Source organism: Schistocerca cancellata, chromosome 4, assembly GCF_023864275.1.
Source record: "Schistocerca cancellata isolate TAMUIC-IGC-003103 chromosome 4, iqSchCanc2.1, whole genome shotgun sequence".
NCBI lineage: Eukaryota > Metazoa > Arthropoda > Insecta > Orthoptera > Acrididae > Schistocerca > Schistocerca cancellata.
Window position 1 is genome coordinate 582,836,720 of NC_064629.1, and position 22,381 is coordinate 582,859,100.

Below are 22,381 nucleotides of genomic sequence, written 5' to 3' on the forward strand. Positions count from 1 at the left end.
CAATATGTCGATTTGCTGCATAATTCTTGAGCATATTCTGAGTTTGAATATAATAAATTTCCTTAAAAGAGAAAAGCTTCTACCAACAAAACAGCATGGATTTAGAAAGCTAGTGTGAAACTCGGCATTCCCTTTCCTCACACATTATCTTGCGAACCATGGATGAAGGGCTTCCCTTCTGGCATTCAAAAGCTTTTTATTCTGAACTACATGGTCCGATTGTTGGGTTTGACTTTGTACTCCTTTTCCAAATTTTACAGGAGTATGGATTATGCAGGGGAGGCTGCCCACCTTTTCTGCTTTTCTCACTTTGCTTCCTTTCTACCCCCTGTGGGTTCGGGGGTGAGAATAGGCCTGCAGTATTCCTGCCTGTCGTAAGAGGCGACTAAAAGGAGTCTCAAACATTTCGGCCTAAATGTGATGGTCCCCTCTCAGGTTTGACCTCCACGTTTCGAAATTCTTCCAAAGAGCGTGCCAATTGGGGAAGCGCGCCTTACATGGTGCATTGTGTTCATCGTGCTTTGCGACCTTTAGCCAGCTTTCTCGTCGTCGCATTGCTGTCCCGCTCGTTCTCCATCTCTTGGGTGAGGATATATTCCTGGGTGTGATTTCCACTATGCACTGTGCAGTGTTGCTCTTTGCAGAGACGACAACCACCATGGACTTCCTTGCACCAAATGTCCAGCATGGTAACCAGTCCGTTGTGGTGGGGCCGCCATGTACCCTGTTGGTTGTAGCCCCCTGACAACACAGGGATCGCTCTGCTGATGCCTGCACCGTTACCTCCCCACGTATGCCAAGGAGTAGATGCCTATCTCCCTGGGGCATCGGGACTCCCGGCAATGACCATCCTGCCAGGTGGCCTTTGCTGGTGCTGGGTGGCACCCGTGGGGAGACCCCTTGGTCGGAGTGGGTGGCATCAAGGCAGATGACCCGTAATGAAGCGTGGTACATCATCTCTCGCTGTTGGCCAGCCGCCAGCAGTTTCTAAGCATTCTCGGGCTCAATTTAACACTCAGAAATACGACCCCAAAACATTTCCCTCCCTGGACACACCGTGGGAGGAGCGTATGTCTCAAGATGGCAGTGACACTTATTCACCCCAGTTCCTAGTTTGTACGAGAGCTGATGGGGAGTCTTTCTTGTCAACAAAGCCTCAGTTCTTCGTAAAGCACTTAGAGGACAAGTTTGGGGAGGTGGAAGGCTTGTCCAAAAGATCGCTCTGGGTCAGTATTGATAAAAACGGCATCCTCTGCCCATTCACCTAGGTTACTTGCTTGTGACAAGTTGGGGGATGTTTCCGCTACCATCACACCCCATAAATGAGGTCCAGGGTATTATTTTCCATATGGACCTTCTTTTGCAATCTGATGATGTGCTGCGTGCCAATTTAGAGTGTCGAGGTGTTCGTTTTGTCCGGCGCGTTCATCGGGGTCCGAAGGATAATCAGATTGCTACTGGTGCCTTCATCTTGGCCTTCGAGGGTGATACATTACCTGAGAAGGTCAAGGTGATGTTCTACCGCTGTGATGTCAAGCCATATATCCCTCCCCCGATGCGGTGCTTTAAGTGCTGGAAGTTCGGCCATATGTCTTCCCGCTGTACTTCCAGCCTCACATGTCGAAATTGCGGATGCCCATCACATCCCAATACTCCATGTGCCCCACCTCCTATCTGTGTGAACTGCGGAGAGCATCATTCACCTTGCTCACCAGACTGCAGGATCTTACAGAAAGAGCGAAAAATCATGGAATATAAGACCCTGGACCGACTGACCTATACTGAGGCTAAGAGGAAATATCAATGACTACGTCCTGTTCAAATGACTTCTTCATATGCCACCACTACGACAACTGTGCTAGCACCATCAGTTCAGTGAATCCCAGTCGGATCTCCGAGCTGTACAACTCCACATGCCCCCTTGCCCATGGGGGGTCACTACCCACCCTGTTGCTCCTGCACCACCTACCTCGGGAGCAACACCCCCCTCCACCCATCGGGGATGTCCGTTCCTGTTTCTAAGCCGGAGAAGCATCCAACTTCTTCAGCTCCTCTCACTCGCAAGGGGACCCTTGGGTCCCTCCCTTCCCAGGTTTCCACAAGCAGAAAGGATGATGTCCGTCAGTGGCATAAGTGCCCACAAGCAGCTGGTCGTAGGGCTTCGCGATCTTCCTCTGTCCCGGAGACTGAATCGTTGAAGCCCTCCCAGCCAGTGAAACCCAAGGAGCAGTGAGAGAAGTCCAAGAAGAAGACCTCTAAGACCAAGGAACTTGCATTGGCACCCACCCCACCGCAACCTTCAAGCTCTATCTGAGGATGAGGTGGAGATCCTGGCATCCACTGAGGACCTAGATCTCGCCGGTCCCTCAGACACAATGGATAGCCCTTGCACAGGTACTCAATCGGTGGCAGCAGGTGACCCAGTGGCGTAATCTGCCTCCCCGGTCCCTTCGCGCCTTTCTCGGCCATGGGCAATGTCATCCTCCAGTGGAACTGCAGCAGTTTCTTCCACCATCTTGCTGAGCTCCGACAACTTCTCAGCTTTCACCCTTTCCTCTGCATTGCTCTTCAGGAAACTTGGTTTCTAGCTATGTGAGCCCCCGCCCTCCGTGGCTCTCGGGGTTATCATAAAAACTGGACAGCTTATGAGAGGGTATCTGGTGGCATTTGCATCTACGTCCTTCACGCCCTTCAGTGAGAGTGTCCCTCTACAAACACCTTTAGAGGCAGTCGGAGTTCGGGAGTGGACGCCTGAGGCTGTTAATGTCTGCAGTCTCTATCTTCCCCCGGATGATGATGTCCCGCAGCATGTCCTGGCTGCATTGATAGCCCAATTGCCACCACCTTTTCTATTGCTGGGCGACTTCAATGCCGATAACACTCTGTGGGGTGGATCAATGGCAACAGGCCGAGGCAGCATTGTTGAGCAAGTGTTGGCACAACTCGACCCTTTCCTTTTAAATAATGGTGCCTTCACACATTTCAGTGTGGTGCATGGCACGTACTCAGCCATCGACCTTTTGATCTGCAGCCCTAGCCTATTACCATTTGTCCAATGGAGTGTGCACGACAACTTGTGCGATAGTGACCACTTTCCGATCTTTCTGTCACTGCCACAGCATCACTCTTCTGGGCGCCCCTGTAGATGGGCTGTGAACAAGGCTGACTGGGATTTGTTCACCTCCATTGCCACTATTGAGCCTCTTTCCAATGATGCCACTGATGCGGTGGTTCACTCGGTCACCAACGGCATCATTACTGCCGCAGAATCTGCCATTACCAGTTCTTCTGGGTCCCCTCAGCGACAGACTGTGCCTTGGTGGTCACCACAGATCGCTGAGGTGGTTAAAGATCGCAGGTGGGCCCTCCAGCATCACAAGCGGCGTCCCTCATTGGAACACATCACCTTTAAACGGCTCCATGCGCGAGCCCACCGCCTCATTCGCCGATGCAAGCAGGAGTGCTGGGAAAGGTATATCTCCACCATTGACCTCAGTATCTCTCCATCGCAGGTTTGGGCCAAGATTAGGTGAATTTATGGCTATCGGACCCCCGTCAGCGTACCTGCGCTTTTGCTGAATGGAGCAGTCTGTACTGACTCCGCCACACTTGCAAACCACTTAGCGGAGCATTTTGCTCAGAGTTCCGCTTCTGTGAATTACCCACTGGCCTTCCACTCCCTGAAAGAGTGGTTGGAAAGTCGGAGCCTTTTATTTCACACACGCCACCCTGAATCTTACAATGCTGCGTTCAGTGAGTGGAAATTCCAAAGTGCCCTAGCCACTTGCCCTGATACGGCTCCCAGGCCAGATCGCATCCACTGTCGGATGCTGAAGCACCTCTTGGTGTACTGCCAACGGCACCTCCTAGACCTTTTCAACCGTATCTGGTTTGAGGACGAGTTCCTGTCGCAGTGGTGGGAAAGCATCTTAATCCCCATTTTGAAACCTGGCGAGAACCCACTGGAGGTGGACAGCTACCGCCCCATTAGCATCACCAACGTTCTTTGCAAGTTGCTCGAACACATTGTGAGCCGGCGGTTGAGTTGGCTACTCGAATCTCGCGGCCTTCTGGCTCCGTCTCAGGGTGGGTTCCGTAAGAGCCGCTCTGCCGCCGATAACCTGGTGAGCCTGGAGTCTGCCATCCGTATGGCCTTTGCCCGCCATCAGCATGTGGTCACCGTCTTTTTTGGCATGCAGAAGGTATACGATACGACATGGCGACATCACATCCTCTCTACGCTTCATGGTTGGGGTCTTCGGGGTCTGCTGCTGATTTTCATACAGAATTTTCTGTCACTTCGTACCTTCTGCGTGCAAGTTGCGGCCTCCCATAGTTCCTCCTGAGTTCAGGAGATTGGGGTACCGCATGGATCTGTCTTAAGTGTCTGCCTGTTTTTAATTGCAATTAATGGGCTCTCTGTGGCAGTTGGAACGTCTGTCTCAGCTTCCTTGTATGCTGACGACTTCTGCCTCTACTATAGCTCTACTGGCATTGCAGCTGCTGAACGACAACTGCAGGGCGCTATCCGTAAGGCAGAGTCTTGGGCTGTAGCGCATGGCTTCCAGTTTTCGGCTGCCAAGACCTGCGTTATGCATTTCTGCCGGCAATGTACTGTTCACTCTGAGCCGTGGCTTTATCTTGAGAGCGAACCTCTTGCAGTGGTGGAGATGCATTGGTTTTTGGGGTTTGTTTTCGATACCCAGTTGACTTGGCTGCCCCATATTCGGCAGCTTAAACAGACATGCTGGCGGCATCTTAACACCCTCCGTTGCTTAAGCCACACCGCTGGGGTGCCGATCGGGCTACCCTTCTACGGCTGCACCAGGCGTTAATTCAGTCCTGACTAGATTATGAGAGCCTGGCTTATGGTTCGGCATCCCCGTCCGCATTGTGCTTGCTGGACCCCGTCCTTAACAGCGGGAGACGACTCGCCACTGGAGCTTTCCGGACAAGCCCTGTCAATAGCATACTTGTGGAGGCAGGTGTCCCTCCATTGCGGTTCCGGCACCAACGATTACTGGCTGCTTATGCTTCACACATTCGTAGCTTGCCCAAGCATCCCAATTATCATCTCCTGTTCCCTCAGTCCGTCGTCCATCTTCCCGCATGGCAGCCCCGGTCGGGTTGTACGATCACAGTTCGCATGAGAGCTCTTCTCTCTGGGCTTGAGGTTTTCCCTCTTCCACCTCTTTTTCTGGGCCCCTCTGCATACACCCCCGTGGTGTGTGCCCCGCCCATTCCTTCGGCTCGATTTGGCACAGGGCCCAAAAGACTCAGTCCCTCCTGAGGCCCTCTGCCACTGCTTTCTGTCAATCCTTGCCGCGTTTTGAAGGCTCTGAAGTCTATACTGACGGTTCGATGGTCGCTGGTCGTGTCGGTTATGCTCTTACTCTTGGGGATCATTGTGAACAACACTCATCGCTGGCTGGATGCAGCATTTTCAGTGCCGAGCTGTTCGCCATCTCTCGCTCCCTAGAGTATATCCACTCCTGCTCAGGTGAGTCCTTCGTTATCTGTAGTGACTCCCTGAGTGGTTTACAAGCTATCGACCAGTGTTTCCCTCACTCTCGTCTGGTAATAGCTATCCAGGAGTCCCTCCATACTCTAGCCTGTTGCGGCCGCTCTGTGGTCTTTGTGTGGACCCCGGGTCATGTCGGCATCCCGGGAAATGAACGAGTTGACACACTGGCCAAACAGGATGTAGGTGCACCAGCCTTGATGATTGGCCTTTCAGAGAGTGACCTCAGGTTAGTTTTGCGGCAGAAGGTACTTTGCACCTGGGGTGAAGAATGGCACACCCTACCTTTACCCAACAAACTTTGGGCCATCAAGGATGCTACTGGTGTGTGGCGCACTTCCTTGCGGGTCTGTCGCAAGGCGTCTGTTGTCCTCTGCCGGCTGCACATTGGCCATACCCGGATGATGCACAGCTATTTATTGCGCTGTTAGGACCCACCTCTATGTTGCTGTGGGTCAGCTTTGACGGTGGTCCACATTTTGATGGCCTGTCCCCTTTTAACTGCACTCAGGCAGACGTTTGCGCTGCCTGATACGCTCCCTGCACTTTCAACAGATGACACTGCCATGGCTGGCTTAGTTTTGCGTTTTATTCTTGCATGGGGTTTTATCACTTGACCTAAGTGTTTGTCCTTATTTTGTGTTGAGTCTGGCCTTTGGCCTATGGTTTTAGACTGAGTTTTTTAGTGTGTTTCTTGATGGTTGGCTTTTCCTTTTTTTGTCTCTATGGTTGGCCAACCACTGTCACACTGTGTGTGATTTTAATTTTTTTTTGTCATGTCTCTGTCTGAGTCTTTATTGTCCTGTGTCGTCTCTTGTCGTCTCCATTGTTAGTTTTTATTCTTTGTGGGTGTTTCGCGTCCGTGGAAAAAGGGACCGATGACCCTAGCAGTCTGATCCCTTCAATCCCACAAACCAACCAACCAGCATCCTATCGTTCTTTGCAAACCGGGCATGGTAGCCAGTCTGTTAGGGGGTTGTCAAGTACCTCTGCATGGTGGTAGTCCTCTGACCATGCAGGGATCATATTGTTGGTGCCTGAGTTGGAAGCTCGCCATGTAAGCCAAGGAGTATGTGCCATCCTGGCTGGGGTACAGGGACTCTGGGCAGTGGTTTCCAAGGAGTAGTGCCCAGGCTGGGACACAGGGACTCTGGGAAATGGTTTACGGGCCATGTAACCATTGCTGTGTTTGGGTGGCGCCCATATGGAGAGCCCCCGTTTGGAGTGTACAAAAGGGGCCCAAGGTTAAACATAGATACAGGTGTCTTTCATAGCTTCTGAAGAAAATTTCCCCAGCAGAAAGTTAAGGTCATGGTGTACAAGTGTGATGTGAAACCATATGTCCTACTGCCTGTGAGGTGCTTCAGATGTTCTTGCTTTGCACATATGTCATTCCACTGCATGGTGGACCCAAAATGTGGCAACTGCTAATTACCACAAAGATGTTCCTTGTAAACAGGTGATCCTTGTAAACATCCAACTTTGTGTGTCAATTGTGCAAAATGTCACCATCCGTTTTTGCCAGTTTGCCTAGTTTACAATAATGAACAGAAGATCCAGGAATACGAATCTATTGACTGCGTATTACTTACTGAGGCATGGAAGAAATACGAGCGCCTACATCCTGACGATAAATTATGCTAAAAGCAAGATCATCCCCAAACCAGATCTGTCACCACCTTCCTCTCCCATGGTTCCCATGGTGCCTTCTTCAGGAACAACTGTCTGCACTTGGCCAGAGAAGTGTTCTTCCTCAGCATCTACTGGTGACAGGGCTTACTCTCAGGATCACTCTCCCTAGCAACCACAAGACCGGAGGCCTGACACCAAACAGCGGCTGAAGGAACCATAGCCTGTGGGTCCCAGGGCTGTCTACTATTCATGTGTCCCCACGCTCACTGCAGATTGCGCCTTGAACAAACTTTGTCCACCAAAGGTTATGAAGGAAAGAAGAAGAAGAATTGGGACAAGGCCCCTCTGGTGCCCATGGACACACCTGATCCCCCGACACAGTTGGATTCGAAGCCAGTGTTTGTGGGTGTGGTTCCATCTCCACAGATGAAAGGCTGTGATCCCGTTGTGTGACAGGTCCTCCTGGCCCCTTCACATCTAACCTGGGCACCGGTCAAGTGATCACTCAGTGAAATTGTAATGGGTACTATTGTTATCTTATCAGAACTACATAACATTATTTGCTCTTCTGAAGTTTTGCATAGCTCTCCAAGAATTGCACTTCACTGAAAATCATTCTCCAATGCTCTGTTGTTATTGTGCATTCTGTCAGAACTGTACTTGTCCAGAGACGGCATCTGGAGAGGTCTGTACTTTGGTTCATAGGGATATTGTCAGTGAATGACTTTGGGTTACCATTAGCATTGGTGACCTACCTTCAGGAAGGCCACTTACTTACGTTGAATTGACCACATTAATCCAATAACCCATCTCCTGTTTGGGGACTTAAACATGTGCACCATTTCATGTGGGAGAGTAACACTTTGTCTGGTAGGGACCTTCTAATTGACCAGCTTCTCACAGACCATGATCTATGCCTCCTCATTGATGGTTCTCTTACCCACTTCTGTGCCACCCACGGCACCTTTTCAGCTATCTATCTAATGTTCTCTTCTCCGTAATCTTGTGGCTTCGCTACATTGGTCACTACATGGTGACGTTTGTGACAGTGACCATTTTCCAGTGATCCTGTCATTTCCTTTTGTCCACAAAATGGACCGACTACCTTGCTGGGTACTTCACACAACCAGCTGAGCTTTGTATACCTCTGCTGTTACATTTACCACCTGTCTGTTGGATTGTATAGATGAGGTTGTGCAAGGCTTTTCAGACACGATCTTCTATGCCATTGAAACTGCTATTTGCTATTCCTCTTTCTGCAGCTTCTGCCCCCCCCCCCCCCTTACACACACACACACACACACACACACTGTTGGCTGGTGCTGTGGTGGACCAAAGACACTGTGGTAGCCATTCAGGAAAAGCTGATGAGCCCTGCAACGATTCAAACAACATCCTTCGTAGACCAACCTTATCACCTTTATGTGACTTCATGCCAAGGCTTGCTGTCTGATCAAACACCGTAAGAAGGAATGCTAGGAGTGCTGTGTGTCTTCACTGGAGATATATGCCTCTTCATCTCAGCGTGGGCCAAGCTCCATTGTCTTATGGACTACCAACCATCGACAGCTGTTCTTGGTCTTGTCCTACAGGATGGTCTTTTCACCGATTCATTGTTTTTTGTAGAACACCTTGTGACCCGCTTTCCAACAACATCAGTGTCGTCTTCCTGTCTGGCTACCTTTTTACTGCAGAAGCGACAAGTTAAAGACATCTCCTTATGTTTTACTCCCCACCAAGCTGAATCCTATAATGAACCCTTCAGTGACTGGGAACTTCTTCAGACTCTTGCCTCGTCCCACAACACAGCCCTAGGCCCTTATCCAACACCTCAATGATCCCCAAAGGCATCCTCTCCTCAGGGTCTTCAACCATATTTGTCGCCAAGATGACGTTCCCCTCACAATAGCAGGCTAGCATAATTGACCCAATCCTTAAGCCAAGAAAGAACCCAAGATCTCGTGACAGTTGCCAGCTGATTATCCTGACCAATGTACTGTGTAAGCTGCTTCAAACTATGGTTGCCTGCTGATTATGCTGGATTCTTGAATCTTGGGGCCTTTTGGCCCCCTATCAGTGTGGTTCCTGGGAGGGATGATCCACACCGACCATCTGCTTAGGTTGGAAGGTGCAATCTGACATACTTTTGTTAAACCTCAATACCTTATTGCAGTCCTTTTTGGCCTATTTAAGGTATACGACACTGCTTGGTGTCATCGCATTTTACTCATCTTCCATGACTGGGGCTTTCAAGGCCCCCTGCCAACTTTTATTTGTCAGTTTTTATCCCGCCAGTTGTTCTGAGTAAGAGTTAGCACTTCGGTCAGCTCGCCACAGGTCCAAGAGAATGGCATCCATAGAGCTCTGTGTTGAGTGTCACTCTCTTCCTCATCGCCATCTGTGGGCTAGTTCTGCTGTTGGGCCACTGGTCACCACTGCTTTACATGTTGACAATTTTTTCATTTGGTACAGCTCCTACTCGGTAGCCTCTACTGAATGCCAGCTCCAAGGTACTATTGACAGGTGTCTGCATTGGCTCCTTCCCATGGTTTCCAATTCTCTCCTTACAAAAACATAGGTCACACATTTCTGCTGTTGTACTACGGTCCATCCTGACCTGAAACTCGGCTTGGCTACCCAGCACCTGGATGTTGTAGCACAGTCCTGTTTTTTGGTCATCCTTTTTGACAAAATTCTGACCCGGCTGCCCCATATTCACCACTTGAAGACTAGCTGTATGTAGAAGCTTAACCTCTCAGTTTCCCTACCCATACATCTTGGGGTGCGGATCGGTTCGGCAGCTGTGAAGCTCTTAGATCCAGTCCACCACCATGGCGAGTGTCTGGCCACTGGTGTCTTTCAGACTATTCCCATAGACAGTCTCCTTGCCAAAATGGAGATCTTCCCTCTTCAGATTTGGCAGTACCAGCTCTTGGTCTCCTATTGAACCACTATTCAACAATTCCCTGATCATCCCACATATCCCATTCTCTTTACATACGAAGGGTGCTGTCCTCCTGATACCCGCTGTCAGGTGGGATTACCAGTTGGAGTGCGCCTCGCTTCTCTCTGTCAAGGTATTGATCTCCCCTCCCCGGACTGTGCTCCCCCTGTTTACCTGCACACTTCCCCGTGGATGCCTGGGCCACAGATTAGGATCAATGTCTTCTGAATTCTTAGTCTTGCCCCTGTGGCCTTTCATCGTCTATCAAGTCCAGTTCTTCAAGAGTTCCAGGGTGCTACTTTATTTTACACTGATGGCTCTAAAACTGTGGATCAGAAAGGATATGCTTTTACACTTCCTGCTGGTATGGAACACCATTCATTGTCAGGCACATGAAGTGTGTTTATGGCAGAGCTGGTAGCCGTTAGCAGAGCCTTCCATTTTACTAAACATGTCTCCCTTGACCGTGTTTTAAAATTTACTGACTCACTGAATAGTCTCCATGCTATTGATCAATGCTATTCTTGCTTCCCTTTGGTCTCTGCTATTCATGACCTTCTCACTAACCTTCATTGTGCTGCCTGCTTAGTTGCTTTTCTGTGGGTTCTAAGTCATGTGGATATCCCAGGAATGAACTGACTGATTGTTAGGATAGAGGAGCTCTTATATTGACATAAGATCTCTGCTCGCTCAGAAGTGGAATGACATCTGATGAGCTACTGTCCCATCTAATAAACTACACACAATCAAGGACACTACTGCAGTACGGGGTACTTCCTTCTGCTTCTCATGGAAGGAATCCACTGTCCTATGTTGTGGGTGGGACTTTCCCTGTTCCTTGCAGAGCCCCAGGAACACTCACCTGCTGAATTCCCTATTTCCTTCATTTTGCTTTTATTATTGACAATGCAAAGGATGTCTGTTTTGTTTTTAGCCAGACTAGATCAGAAAACGTTCTCCATGGACATCTCTACATGTGCATTCACCACTCTTGGATCAACGAACTGATGATCTTTTGTTTGGTCACTTACCCCCGCCTCCCTCCCTCTTCCCACCCACTAACTAACCAACCAACCAACCAAGCAAGCTACTGTGAAAGACACAAGCTCCTTCCATATTCCTAGATTTCTGCAAATCACTGGACACAGTGCCAAACTGTAGACTGTTTACAAAGGTCCTCGCTTACAGAATAGGTTCCCAGATATGTGAGTGGCTTCAAGACTTCTGAAATAACAGAACCTAGTACATTGTCCTGGATGGTGAGTGTTCATCAGAGATCGTCAGAAGTCTCCCAGGGAACTCTGATAAGACCACTCTTTTTCTCTATATTACATAAACAACCTGACAGATAGAGTGAGCAGCAATCTGCAACTGTTTGCTCATAATGCTGTAGAATATGGAAGGCTATTGTCATTGAGCAACTGTTGGGTGATATGGGTTGACTTGGACAGTATTTCTATTTGGTGTGATAATTGGCAGTGTATTCTAAATCAAGAAAAATGTAAAGTAATACAGATGAGGAGGAAAAATAATTCTGTAAGTTACGATTACAATATTAGTGATATACTGCTTGACACAATCACATTGTTCAAATATCTAGCCATGACAGTGCAAAGTAATATGTAATGAAATGGGCATGTAAGGTCGATAGTAGCGAAGGGGAATGGTTGTCTTTGGTTTATTGCCAGAGTTCTAGGGAAGTGTACCTCATATATAATGCAGACCACATGTAGAACACTTGTGCCCATTCTGCAGTAGTTCTAAAGTGTCTGGGACTCCACTAGGTTGGATTAAAGGAAGAAATTGAAGCAATTCAGAATGTTGCTGGTAGATTTGCTACTGGCAGGTTCGATCAACACACAAGTACAACAGAAATGCTTCATGAACTCAAATGGAAATCCCTGGAGTGAAGATGACATTCTTTTTGCAAAACACTGTTGAGAAAGTTGAGTGCTCTGGTGTTTGTGACACTGCAGAACACTTCTACTGCCACCATTGTATGTGTCATGTAAGAACTGGGAAGACAAGATAAGAGAAATTAGGGGTCGTGTGGAGGTATATAGACAGTCAGTTTTCCCTTGTTCCATTTGTGAGGAACAGGAAATGGAATGACTACTCATAGCACCGTCACCATGCACTGTGTGGTGCCTTGCAGAATACATATACAGATGTAGATGCAGTTGTTGGCTCAATGGAATGATATTCAGGATTGGTATCAAGGTAAATACTAACAAAAAATTATTAATTTAAAAATATTGTCACTGTTAAAGAAATGGATATTTGACAAAATCTTAAAAAAAAGCACCCCCCCCTCCCACACACTTTACAGAAAGCTGATTTTTCTTTATTGTAAGAGTGGGAGTAGTTCATTGTTGTTAATGTGTCTTGGTTTAAAGGACTTCTAATAGTTCTGTGGTAGTCACTTAAAAAGAAAGGAAAGTATATATATATTTTTTAAGTGATTGTTCTGCCAGCCTTCTAGCTGCTACAGAAATAGCAACAACACCTAAATATTGTCTTGCTTAAATAGTGTGTCGGGTACACGTGCTTGAGATTTTTCCCTATCTTCAAAGGATTTGCTCTGTGATTGGTAGCTACAGGTTTCAACAAGTAGAGTGATATTTCTGCTTACTAAAGCTTCACAGCACAGTACAAAGGCTCTCACATTTTCTGGGGAATGTTCAGTGTTAGCAGCTTGTGAAGTAATCATATACATTGAGGTGACAAAAGTTATTGGATAGCGATATGCAGATACACAGATGGCAATAGTATCGCATACACGAGGTATAAAATGGCAGTGCATTGGCAGAGCTGTCATTTTTACTCAGGTGATTCATGTGAAAAAGTTTTCAATGTAATTATGGTTGCACAGCAGGAATTAATAGGCTTTGAATCCGGAATGGTAGTTGGAGCTACACATATTGTCCATTCCATTTTGAAAATTGTTAGGAATTTCAATATTCCAAGATTTCCACAGTGTCAAGAGTGTACCGAGAATACCAAATTTCAGGCATTACCTCTCACCACTGACAACACAGTGGTTGACAGCCTTAACTTAACAACTGCGAACAGTGGTGTTTGCATAGTGTTGTCAGTGCTAATAGACAAGCAGTACTGCATGAAATAACAGCAGAAATCCGTGTGGGATGTATGACAAACATATCTGTTAGGACACTGCAGCAAAATTTGGCGTTAATGGGCTATGGCAGGAGACGACTGATGATGCAAGTGCCTTTGCTAACAGCATGACATCACTTGCAGCACCTCTTTTAGGCTCATGACCATATCAGTCAGACCCTAGATGATTGGAAAACTGTGGCCTGGTCAGGCAAGTCCTGTGGCCTGGTCAGGCAAGTCCCGATTTCAGTTGGTAAGAGGTGCTGGTAGAGTTTGGGTGTGACGCAGACCCCACAAAGCCATGGACCCAAGTTGTCAACAAGGCACTGTGCATACTAGTGGTGGCTCCATAATTATGTGGGCTGTATTTACATGTAATGGACTAGGTCCTCTGACATGACTGAACCAATTATTGGCTGGAAATGGTTATGTTCAGCTAGCTGAGAACCATTTTCAGCCATCTGTGGACTTCATGTTCCCCAACAGTGATGGAATTCTTATGAATAACAATGTGCTATATCACCAGGCCACAACTGTGCATGATTGATCTGATGAACATTCTGGACAGTTTGAGCAAATGATTTGGCAACCTAGACCGCCTGATGTCAATTCAATTGAACATTTATGGAACATAATCAAGAGTTCAGTTTGTGCGCAAAATCCTGCACCAGCATCACTTCCACTATTATTGACAGCTATAGAGGCAGCATGGTTCAATATTTCTGTAGGGGACTTCCATCAACTTGTTGAGTCCATGCCATGTCCAGTTGCTGCACCATGCTGAGCAAAAAGAAATCCAACACAATATTAGGAGGTATCCCATGACTTTTGTTGCCTCTGTGTATATGAAGAATCTATTAGTGTTTCTATTTTAGTCTCAGACTCCAGTGATGATACCTTTCTGCCAGGACTGCAATATGTTTTTTTTTTTAATCTAGTTTAGAGCTCTAGCTGATAAATTTGTACCCAGAAAGACTTGTTTTTGAGCCTTGGGTAAAAAAAAAATTAAAAAAAAAAAACAGGCACAGCAAGTAAATGTGTGTACTCTCTCCTGAGATCGCATGTCAAATTTCTTGAGAATAGCTGGTATCAAGCATACTTTTGGAAAGCATACGTTTATTGACTGGAGGAAACAATTTAGCAGTGGAGTTGCCATTATTGCTGTGACACTCATTTCTCCCAATAATTCTCCTGTCTGACACACTAAATAAGTTAAGCTCTGAACTACTTTAGCAGTTCTAGCTCCATAATAGTCAGCATTGGCAGGGATTCAGGCCAAGAAACAAGAATGCTGCCATGTTTGACAAAACCAAAAATCATTCCATCATGTGGACTGTGGAGTTCCAATATGTCCTCACATCCTGAGCCATTTTCAAAGTTTCACTTTCAAGAAAATCTAACAATGTCTGTAATGTTTTTAATACATGTCATTGTGGTACTAAAAAATGTAATGAATTTTCATTTTATTAAGTTTATTTGATAAGCTCTATGAAAAACAGCAGTTGCTTTGACCCAATTAATAAAACAATATAGAAAATAAAATTATGATAGCGCAATATGCATATAGTGGAAATGTGCAATATTGTATATGTATTGACAGCATAATATCAAGTTATAAATATCAATATTATTTCTTCAAAATATTATTTTCGATATATCATTACCATCTCCAACAGTGACTGTTGATCCGTTTCTAATGGCACTAATGAATGCTGATGATGCCGAACCAGTGCAGTGAGAATCCTAGAAATGAATGGAGTGTGCTGAGGCTATTTCTGTAAATCATAACTCTGACAGATGGGTTATTTTTCTAAGTTAGGACCTAGATTTTTGATGGAAACTCCTTAGAGATTAAAACCATTTGCAGAACCAGGTATTGCCTTTCTTGCTCAGCTCGTGCGCCTTCAACTCAACAAAAAGCTTCAAGCTACTCTATTTTTCCAAATTCTAGAAAAGTTCTCCATCCTGTCTCTTCCAATATCTCTCCTAGGTGAGATAATCGTGTGGAGAACCAATACGCTGTCTTGAAGTCACTCTTTGCTCTATCCCTTAGTTCTGCTAATAATCGGGCAAAGTATGTTGGAGAGTCATTCTCAAAATTTGACAAAAGAGGAACACGTTACTGGTAGATTGAAGCTTTGAATCAGGTAGTGTGGGGTGCTCAGTTGACTTATTTATTGAAATCACTGGCATGAAAGGTGAAGGCTCGGATTGTAGTGACAGTTCAACTCAAAAGTTTTAATCAGAATTTTCCACTGCTATGCACACAAAACTGCATTTATTGTTTGAGGATGTCATAAGATATGCACTAGAATTACTCCTGTATATCACTCACAGTAGGCGAGGATGACAAGCTCTTCGTTCTTTGTTTTCATACTTTTATCATTGTGTTGCTTCTCTCTCTCTCTCTCTCTCTCTCTCTCTCTCTCTCTCATGTGTGTGTGTGTGTGTGTGTGTGTGTGTGTGTGTGTGTGTGTGTGTAAGCTGCTGCTTTGCAAATATTCTGTTTTGATGCCCCAACAATTTTTCACTTTCACTAACTTGTAAGCATTTTTCTAGCTGTTATTTTTTTTCTTTTCTTTTATACTGTGGTTGTTACTGCTGTACTCACCCTCAGTTATTTTCCTGTATCTTTTATTTTAATTTTCTTTTTATTTCAAGTAATTTGGTGTAATTCTTTTGTCTTTCTTAGGTTTTAACATGCCTGCCAACAACAGCAAAATATTCCTGTAGCATTCCACAGCATACTTTTAACAAGAGATTGAGGCCAGTCACTTTTATAGACCAGTCACGAAGAAATTTTCAAGTAATGTCAATATTAGCAGAAAAAGTTTCATTCAAACTGTCTGACATTGGAGAAGGTATTACAGAGGTGGTTATAAAAGAATGGTATGTTAATGTCAAAGGTATTTCATCTTCCAGATTTATGGTTTCATCTCTTTTGATTGTATCCCTGCATTCAAATCTGTTCTATCTTTTTTCTTTTTTTCAAATACACTTTTTCTAAAAAAAAATATAAAATCTAGTACACTTACTTTCTGAACATGCCTTATAACTGCTTGTGCATTAGGATTGCAGGTATCTTCTTCGTTGTATATTGATTGTACAGGGTGAAAAATATTTAAACCGACAAATGCTGGGAGGTTGTAGGGGACATCAAAACAAATATTTTTTCCTATGACGATTATTTAAACCGGTGGAGGTCGTATTACGCTCTTCAGTTGTTAGTGGCTGTATTACGATCTTCAGTTGCTAGAGGGCGTATTACGATCTTCAGTTGTTAGAGGGCGTATTATGCTCTTCAGTTGTAGGCAACTGCTGTCCACCAGTGTAGTAGTGCATTGTCTCTGTTTACTTATGGAGCGATACACTTGGAGTGAGTACACTGATATGATAGGTGCATACAATGTAGCACATCACATCGGACGAGCTGCACAGCGGGTTTATCGCCAACAATATCCTAATCGCCGTATCCTGCATCATACGACCTTTGCTGCTGTGTACCAATGTCTGCGTGAGACTGGGTCATTTAGCAGATTACCTGGACAGGGACACCGCACACGATACGAACGCTCTAATTTGAGGAAGCTGTCTTGCAGCATGTGGAGCGGGATCCTTCAATCAGCACTCGTGCAATTGCACGTAACACGGGGAAGAATCAGACGAATGTAAGAACAGTCCTTTGAGAGCAATTGTTACGCCCATTTCACTTACAGCATGTCCACAACCTGTAACCAGTTAATTATCTACCCAGAGCACAGTTTTCGCAGTGGTACCTGGAACAGTGTGAAATGCATCCTACATTTCCATCCTCTGTGTTGTTTACTGATGAAGCAATGTTCGGGCGTGATGGAGTCTTCAACATGCACAATTTGCATGTTTGGCATGAGGATAACCCACATGCCACAGTTACTAGTGCTCATCAAGTGTGGTTCTTCGTTAATGTGTGGGTCGGTGTTGTTGGGGACTGTTTAATTGTGCTGTATCTGCTACCTAGGCCATTAAATGGCAGGCACTGTTACAATTTTCTCGCCAGAATTTCTGGAAGACGTCCCGCTCCCTACAAGACAACGCATGTGGTTCCAACATGACGGGACGCCGGCACATTTCAGTCGTCGATTCCTGGACTGGCGGTTCAGAGGTGGTCCTGTACCATGGCCTGCTCGATCCCCAGATACGTCCCCTCTGGAATTTTTTGTGTGGGGGGAGATGCGCAACCTTGTTTACGCAACTCCTGTTGGATCAGAAGAGGATCTGGTTGCCCGGATAGTAGCAGCAGCAGGAACAATTCAGGATACTCCTGGGGTTTTTGCCCGTGTCAGACAGAACATGATTCGACGGTGTAATCTTTGTTTACGTGTCAATGGAGGCATTTATGAAAATCTACTGTAATTGAAATTGGGTTGTGTTAATGTGTTGTCTCTTGGTCATAAAAAAATGGAAAAGTGTTTGTTGGTTTAATTAATTTGCCGCCAGAGAAATCTTCCTCTACCGGTTTAAATACTCCTCATACAAAAAAATGACATTAGGGAAAAATATTTGTTTTGATGTCACCTACAACCTCCCAGAGTTTGTCGGTTTAAATACTTTTCACCCTGTATAGGTTTGCATTATTGAGACCGAGTGAAGTGGTCAAGACAGTGGACTCACTTTTGTAAGAGTTGTGGTTCAGCTCCCCATCAGGCCATCCAGATATGATTTTCTGTGGTTTCCATAAATAACATCATGTAAAACCTATGATGGTGTCTTTGATAATGTCACCATTGACTTCCTGGCCTGTCTGTCACCAATCTGAGCTTGTACACTCTCTCTCTCTGATGATCTTGTTATTGATGGGACATGAAAACCCTGTATTTCCTTCCTGTTGTTGCTAAGAATAGCTGCTAAACAAAAAGTTATCTTTTGTGCAAATTCAGAAATGAGCTCTGTGGCATATCAATGACTATCCTCTTTTCTTACAGCGTAAACTATCTGTTCACTATACACACATCTGTGTGATTACTGTGGTTAAAGCTCATTTCCTTACCATACTTTTTGTAACAGCAGGAAATGTATAAACAAATTGTGCAGATACTTTTGGTCCTCGGGACAATTTTTCGCACCCAGATGTATGCTGTGTTAGATGTTTTAGAAACAGAATGGAGTAGATATCAATTTTTAATTGAGCATTTATAGTTGATTTGAAGTTGTAGGTTTTCAAATAATTACTGACAGCATTGCCCATGTGCTGGATGATACTGATTCTGTGACAAATTGATTTTGTGATCAGTTGAATTCTTGTTTGGCTGTTGCTCATAATGCAAAAGGGTTAATCATGACTGGCAGAAACAGTATTGTTTTCTGATTGGTTGAGTCCCAAAATTATTTGTGCTGCTTAACAAATATTAGAATGAAACATAGAGCCCCTAAACCAGATTTATGTCAACCACAATGCAGGGCTCATCCTGAATAGAAAAACCAAAATTATAAAAGTTTTCAGTCCAAAAGTGACTGTAGTCAGTGGACTGTTGACTACATAGAAATAATTCATTCTGACCACTTGTTATTGGAGGCTTCTATCACGAACTGGTCTGTAATGAGAATTTACTGGTTGCTGTAAGTAACAAAATAATGTACTGGTGACAGCGGCGGGGCTCCTAAATGATAAAAAGTAAGCAAGTTTTTAATTGATACCATTGTTTCAGTCCACTTAAAATTTGATCTCTTGTCAAATTGTCAATAAAATAAAAAGCCATCTTCAGAAGTGCTTATTTCCTGACACGCTGACTTTGGATTTCACAGTGTTGCTTGTTTTAAACATGGAGTGGTCAGGTTCAGAACATGAAGTGTTACAACAGCATATTCACAACATGTGTTGAATATGAAAGTCATGGTATTCTTCATTGCCACACTATGTCCTATTTTGTGAAATAAAGAGCTTTCAAAATGGTAAAGAGCAGCAGTCAGTCATTGTTTCCATTCTAGCTTTATTATAGCAGATTCAGACATTGGCTAGTATCTATCCATTATCAGTGCTAAGAATATAAGTAGTACATAGTCAGAGCATAGTATACAGAAATTACAGGTCACGACATAGCCTATATCACTTGTACATTAAGTTATGTACCAGTATTTCATAGTTGCTATACATGGTCTAGTACGTCCACACCTGGTTGTTCACGCTTGTCACATGTCATTAAAGACTACTGCGTAATGAGGGTAGGCTGTGCAGAGAACACATTGGTTTGTCGTGTGGCACCCGTTATATGAACTATGTGATACATAGGAACAAAATAAAATAAAATACAAGTAAGATTACTGACATTGCTGTACTGGCTTACTACCACATTTAACAGTCAACGTCAGAAGATATAAAAAATGCCAGACTCATTCCTTGTGAGCAGTTATTCTTTTAATCTTTAAAAGCATAGGTAAAATCAGATCCATAAAATTTATGAACAGCTAGGAGGCACATTATGCATGCAGTGACTATGGGAACTGATTTGTATAATTTTTCTTTTATTTATTTTAATCGTTGTGACAAGGTATGAGGCTCATATTATTTACTGAATAATTCATAGATGGTATAAAATATCACCAGGGTAGATTGTTGGTGTGATTTGCCAATCCATTACGGATGTAAAGATTATTGATCTCTGTGCCACTTTGTACAGATTTTTAATTATAAACACAATAAAACAAGACACTGAAATTTCTTTTATCAACAGTGTACATGCATCTAAACCAAAATAACTTGAAAAAAGTTACCTAAGTTCAATATTATAGCCATCATACTCATACTGTAATACATCAGTGGCTGCTAGATATTGGCAAGAAGTCAGGACCTATTTCGTATCCCCTGGGTCATATTTTTCACTGCTTCCAAGGAAGCAGTTCTCAAATAATTCCCAAAAAAGAGCATTTTTCATAATGAACTGATCATTATTCAGGTTGCAGCTAACATTTTTCTGATGGCAAAAGATCTCTAGCTCTTCTAGGATGTCAGGGAACATGCCCTTCTCACCCTTATGCAACAGCCTCACATCAAAGTCAACAACCTATTTTTTGTTCCCAGAATGAGATGTTCACTCTGCGGCAGAGTGTATGCTGATTGAAACTTTCTGGCAGATTAAAACTGTGTGCTGGACTGAGACTCAAACTCGGGACCTCTGTCTTTTGCAGGCAAGTGCTCTAATGAGCATGACTCGTGACCCGTGACCACAGGTTTACTTCCACCAGTACCTCATCTCCTACCTTCCAAACTTCACAGAAGTTGCCCTGCAAAACTTGTGGGACTAGCACTCCTGGAAGAAAGGATATTGTGGAGACATGGCTTAGCCACAGCCTGGGGATGTTTCCAGAATGAGAGTTTCACTCTGTAGCTGACTGTGCAGCGATATGAAACTTCATGGCAGATTGAAACTGTGTGCCGGACCGAGACTTGAACTCAGGACCCTTTATGAAGGTTTTTAGGTAGAAGACAATGTACTGCCGAAAGTAAAGCTGTGGGGTGTGGTCGTGAGTTGTGCTTGGGTAGCTCAGTTGGTAGAGCACGTGCCTGTGAAAGACAAAGGTCCCAAGTTCGAATTTTGGTCCGGCACACAGTTTTAATCTGCCAGGAAGTTTTATATCACCACACACTCCACTGCAGAGTGAAAATCTCATTCTAGCAACATCCTCCAGGCTATGACTAAGCCATGTCTCCGCACTGTCCTTTCTTCCAGGAGTGTTAGTCCCGCAAGCTTTTCAGGAGAACTTGTGTGAAGCTTGGAAGGTAGGAGGCAATGTATTGGTGCAAGTAAAGCTATGTTTTGTTGTAAGTAAATGAGCAGCCATACTCAGTCTCTCTGTGGCTTCCTTTCTTTCTGACGTAATGTGACCTAATTTCCAGCCTCCCTCCTGTTTGGCCAACGTAACAGGCCCCACAGTCTGGGTAACCAAATTTTATAAAATCCAAAGCATGAAATAAGTTCTTTGTATAGACAATATGCAGCAAAATAGACCCCAAGCTATTTGTGGTTTCAAAAGATACTCTCATTTCATACTTTCGAAAGACAGATGGAATCCTTGTACTCACTTTTTCAAAGTAAAGTAAACTGTTCTTATATATGTTACGTAAAAAGTCTTATTATTGCTGTTTCATCATCATGTTCATTTTTTGACAAAGGAATTTTGAACACTCAATTGATAGAAAAATTGAAAAAATGCCTTTTATGTGGAGTTGGGTGGTTTGATGTAAAATTTACAGTACCATCAGTACAAGGGTTTTCTTTGTGCAAAAGATGCCATTTTCAAGCAGTTAAATTCAAATGTGAGATTGAAACAAATAGATCCATTATTTTTTTTTAGATCTATCAATTCGGAACAGAAATTCCACTTTCCTAATGGAAGGTCATTTGATGAAATAAAAAGCTTGCATTAAAGTGGGCTTGTCACATGATTCAACCTGTTAAGTTTATACCTAAAGGATGACACCATGTGGACTTGTGTGGTCAGGTTATGGCAAACTCTACAATAATTTCTATGATCAGGTACTGACAAAAGATAAATCAGAAAATCCTAGGAAGTTATGGTCATAAGTCAGTTAACAGATACAAATCTTCCACCCAATATCGATGGGTTCCTGTGGTATGGAAAGTGAAAAAGCTGACAGAAAGATGAAATACTACAGATCTGTACAAATCATTACACTCTTAGGCAATTTTTCAAGCATTTTATCATTTTAAGGCATTTTCAGATAGTAAGTGTACTAGATTTTTTATATTTTTTTAGGAAAAGTATATTTGAAAAAATACAGGATATAGTTGATAAACTTGTTGACTGTTTTTCCACACAATTACCATCTCATTCAATGCACGTGTTGAACCATGGCACAGAGCTCCTTTATACCCTCCTCAAAGAACTCTCCTGCTAACTCATTCCCCCATTTCAGAAGCGCTTTCTGCACCTGCTCGTAATTTCAAAATTTAATTCCAATCATGTGTGTCTTTAGGGAGATGAAAAGATGACGGTCTGAAGGCACCAAGTGAGGGGTTCAAAACATCCCTACCAAATGAGTCCAAGAGTGTCTTGTTGGCTGAGGCTGTGTGAGGACGGGTGTTGTCGTGCAACAAGAACACTTCTCTCATCAGCATTCCCACCCCCCACCCCCCCACCCACCACCCCCTATTTCTTTTTAAGCACACTTT

At 44.4% G+C, this 22,381-nt stretch overlaps 1 protein-coding gene across 1 annotated transcript in view; it reads left to right on the plus strand.

The window, feature by feature from the left end:
- LOC126184238 (lipoamide acyltransferase component of branched-chain alpha-keto acid dehydrogenase complex, mitochondrial) overlaps positions 1-22,381 on the plus strand; it is a 95,536-nt gene that overhangs the window by 17,807 nt on the left and 55,348 nt on the right. The window contains exon 2 of the mRNA XM_049926607.1: positions 15,907-16,103. Within this exon, the coding sequence (XP_049782564.1) occupies positions 15,907-16,103 (197 nt within the window). The remainder of the gene's footprint in view (positions 1-15,906; positions 16,104-22,381) is intronic.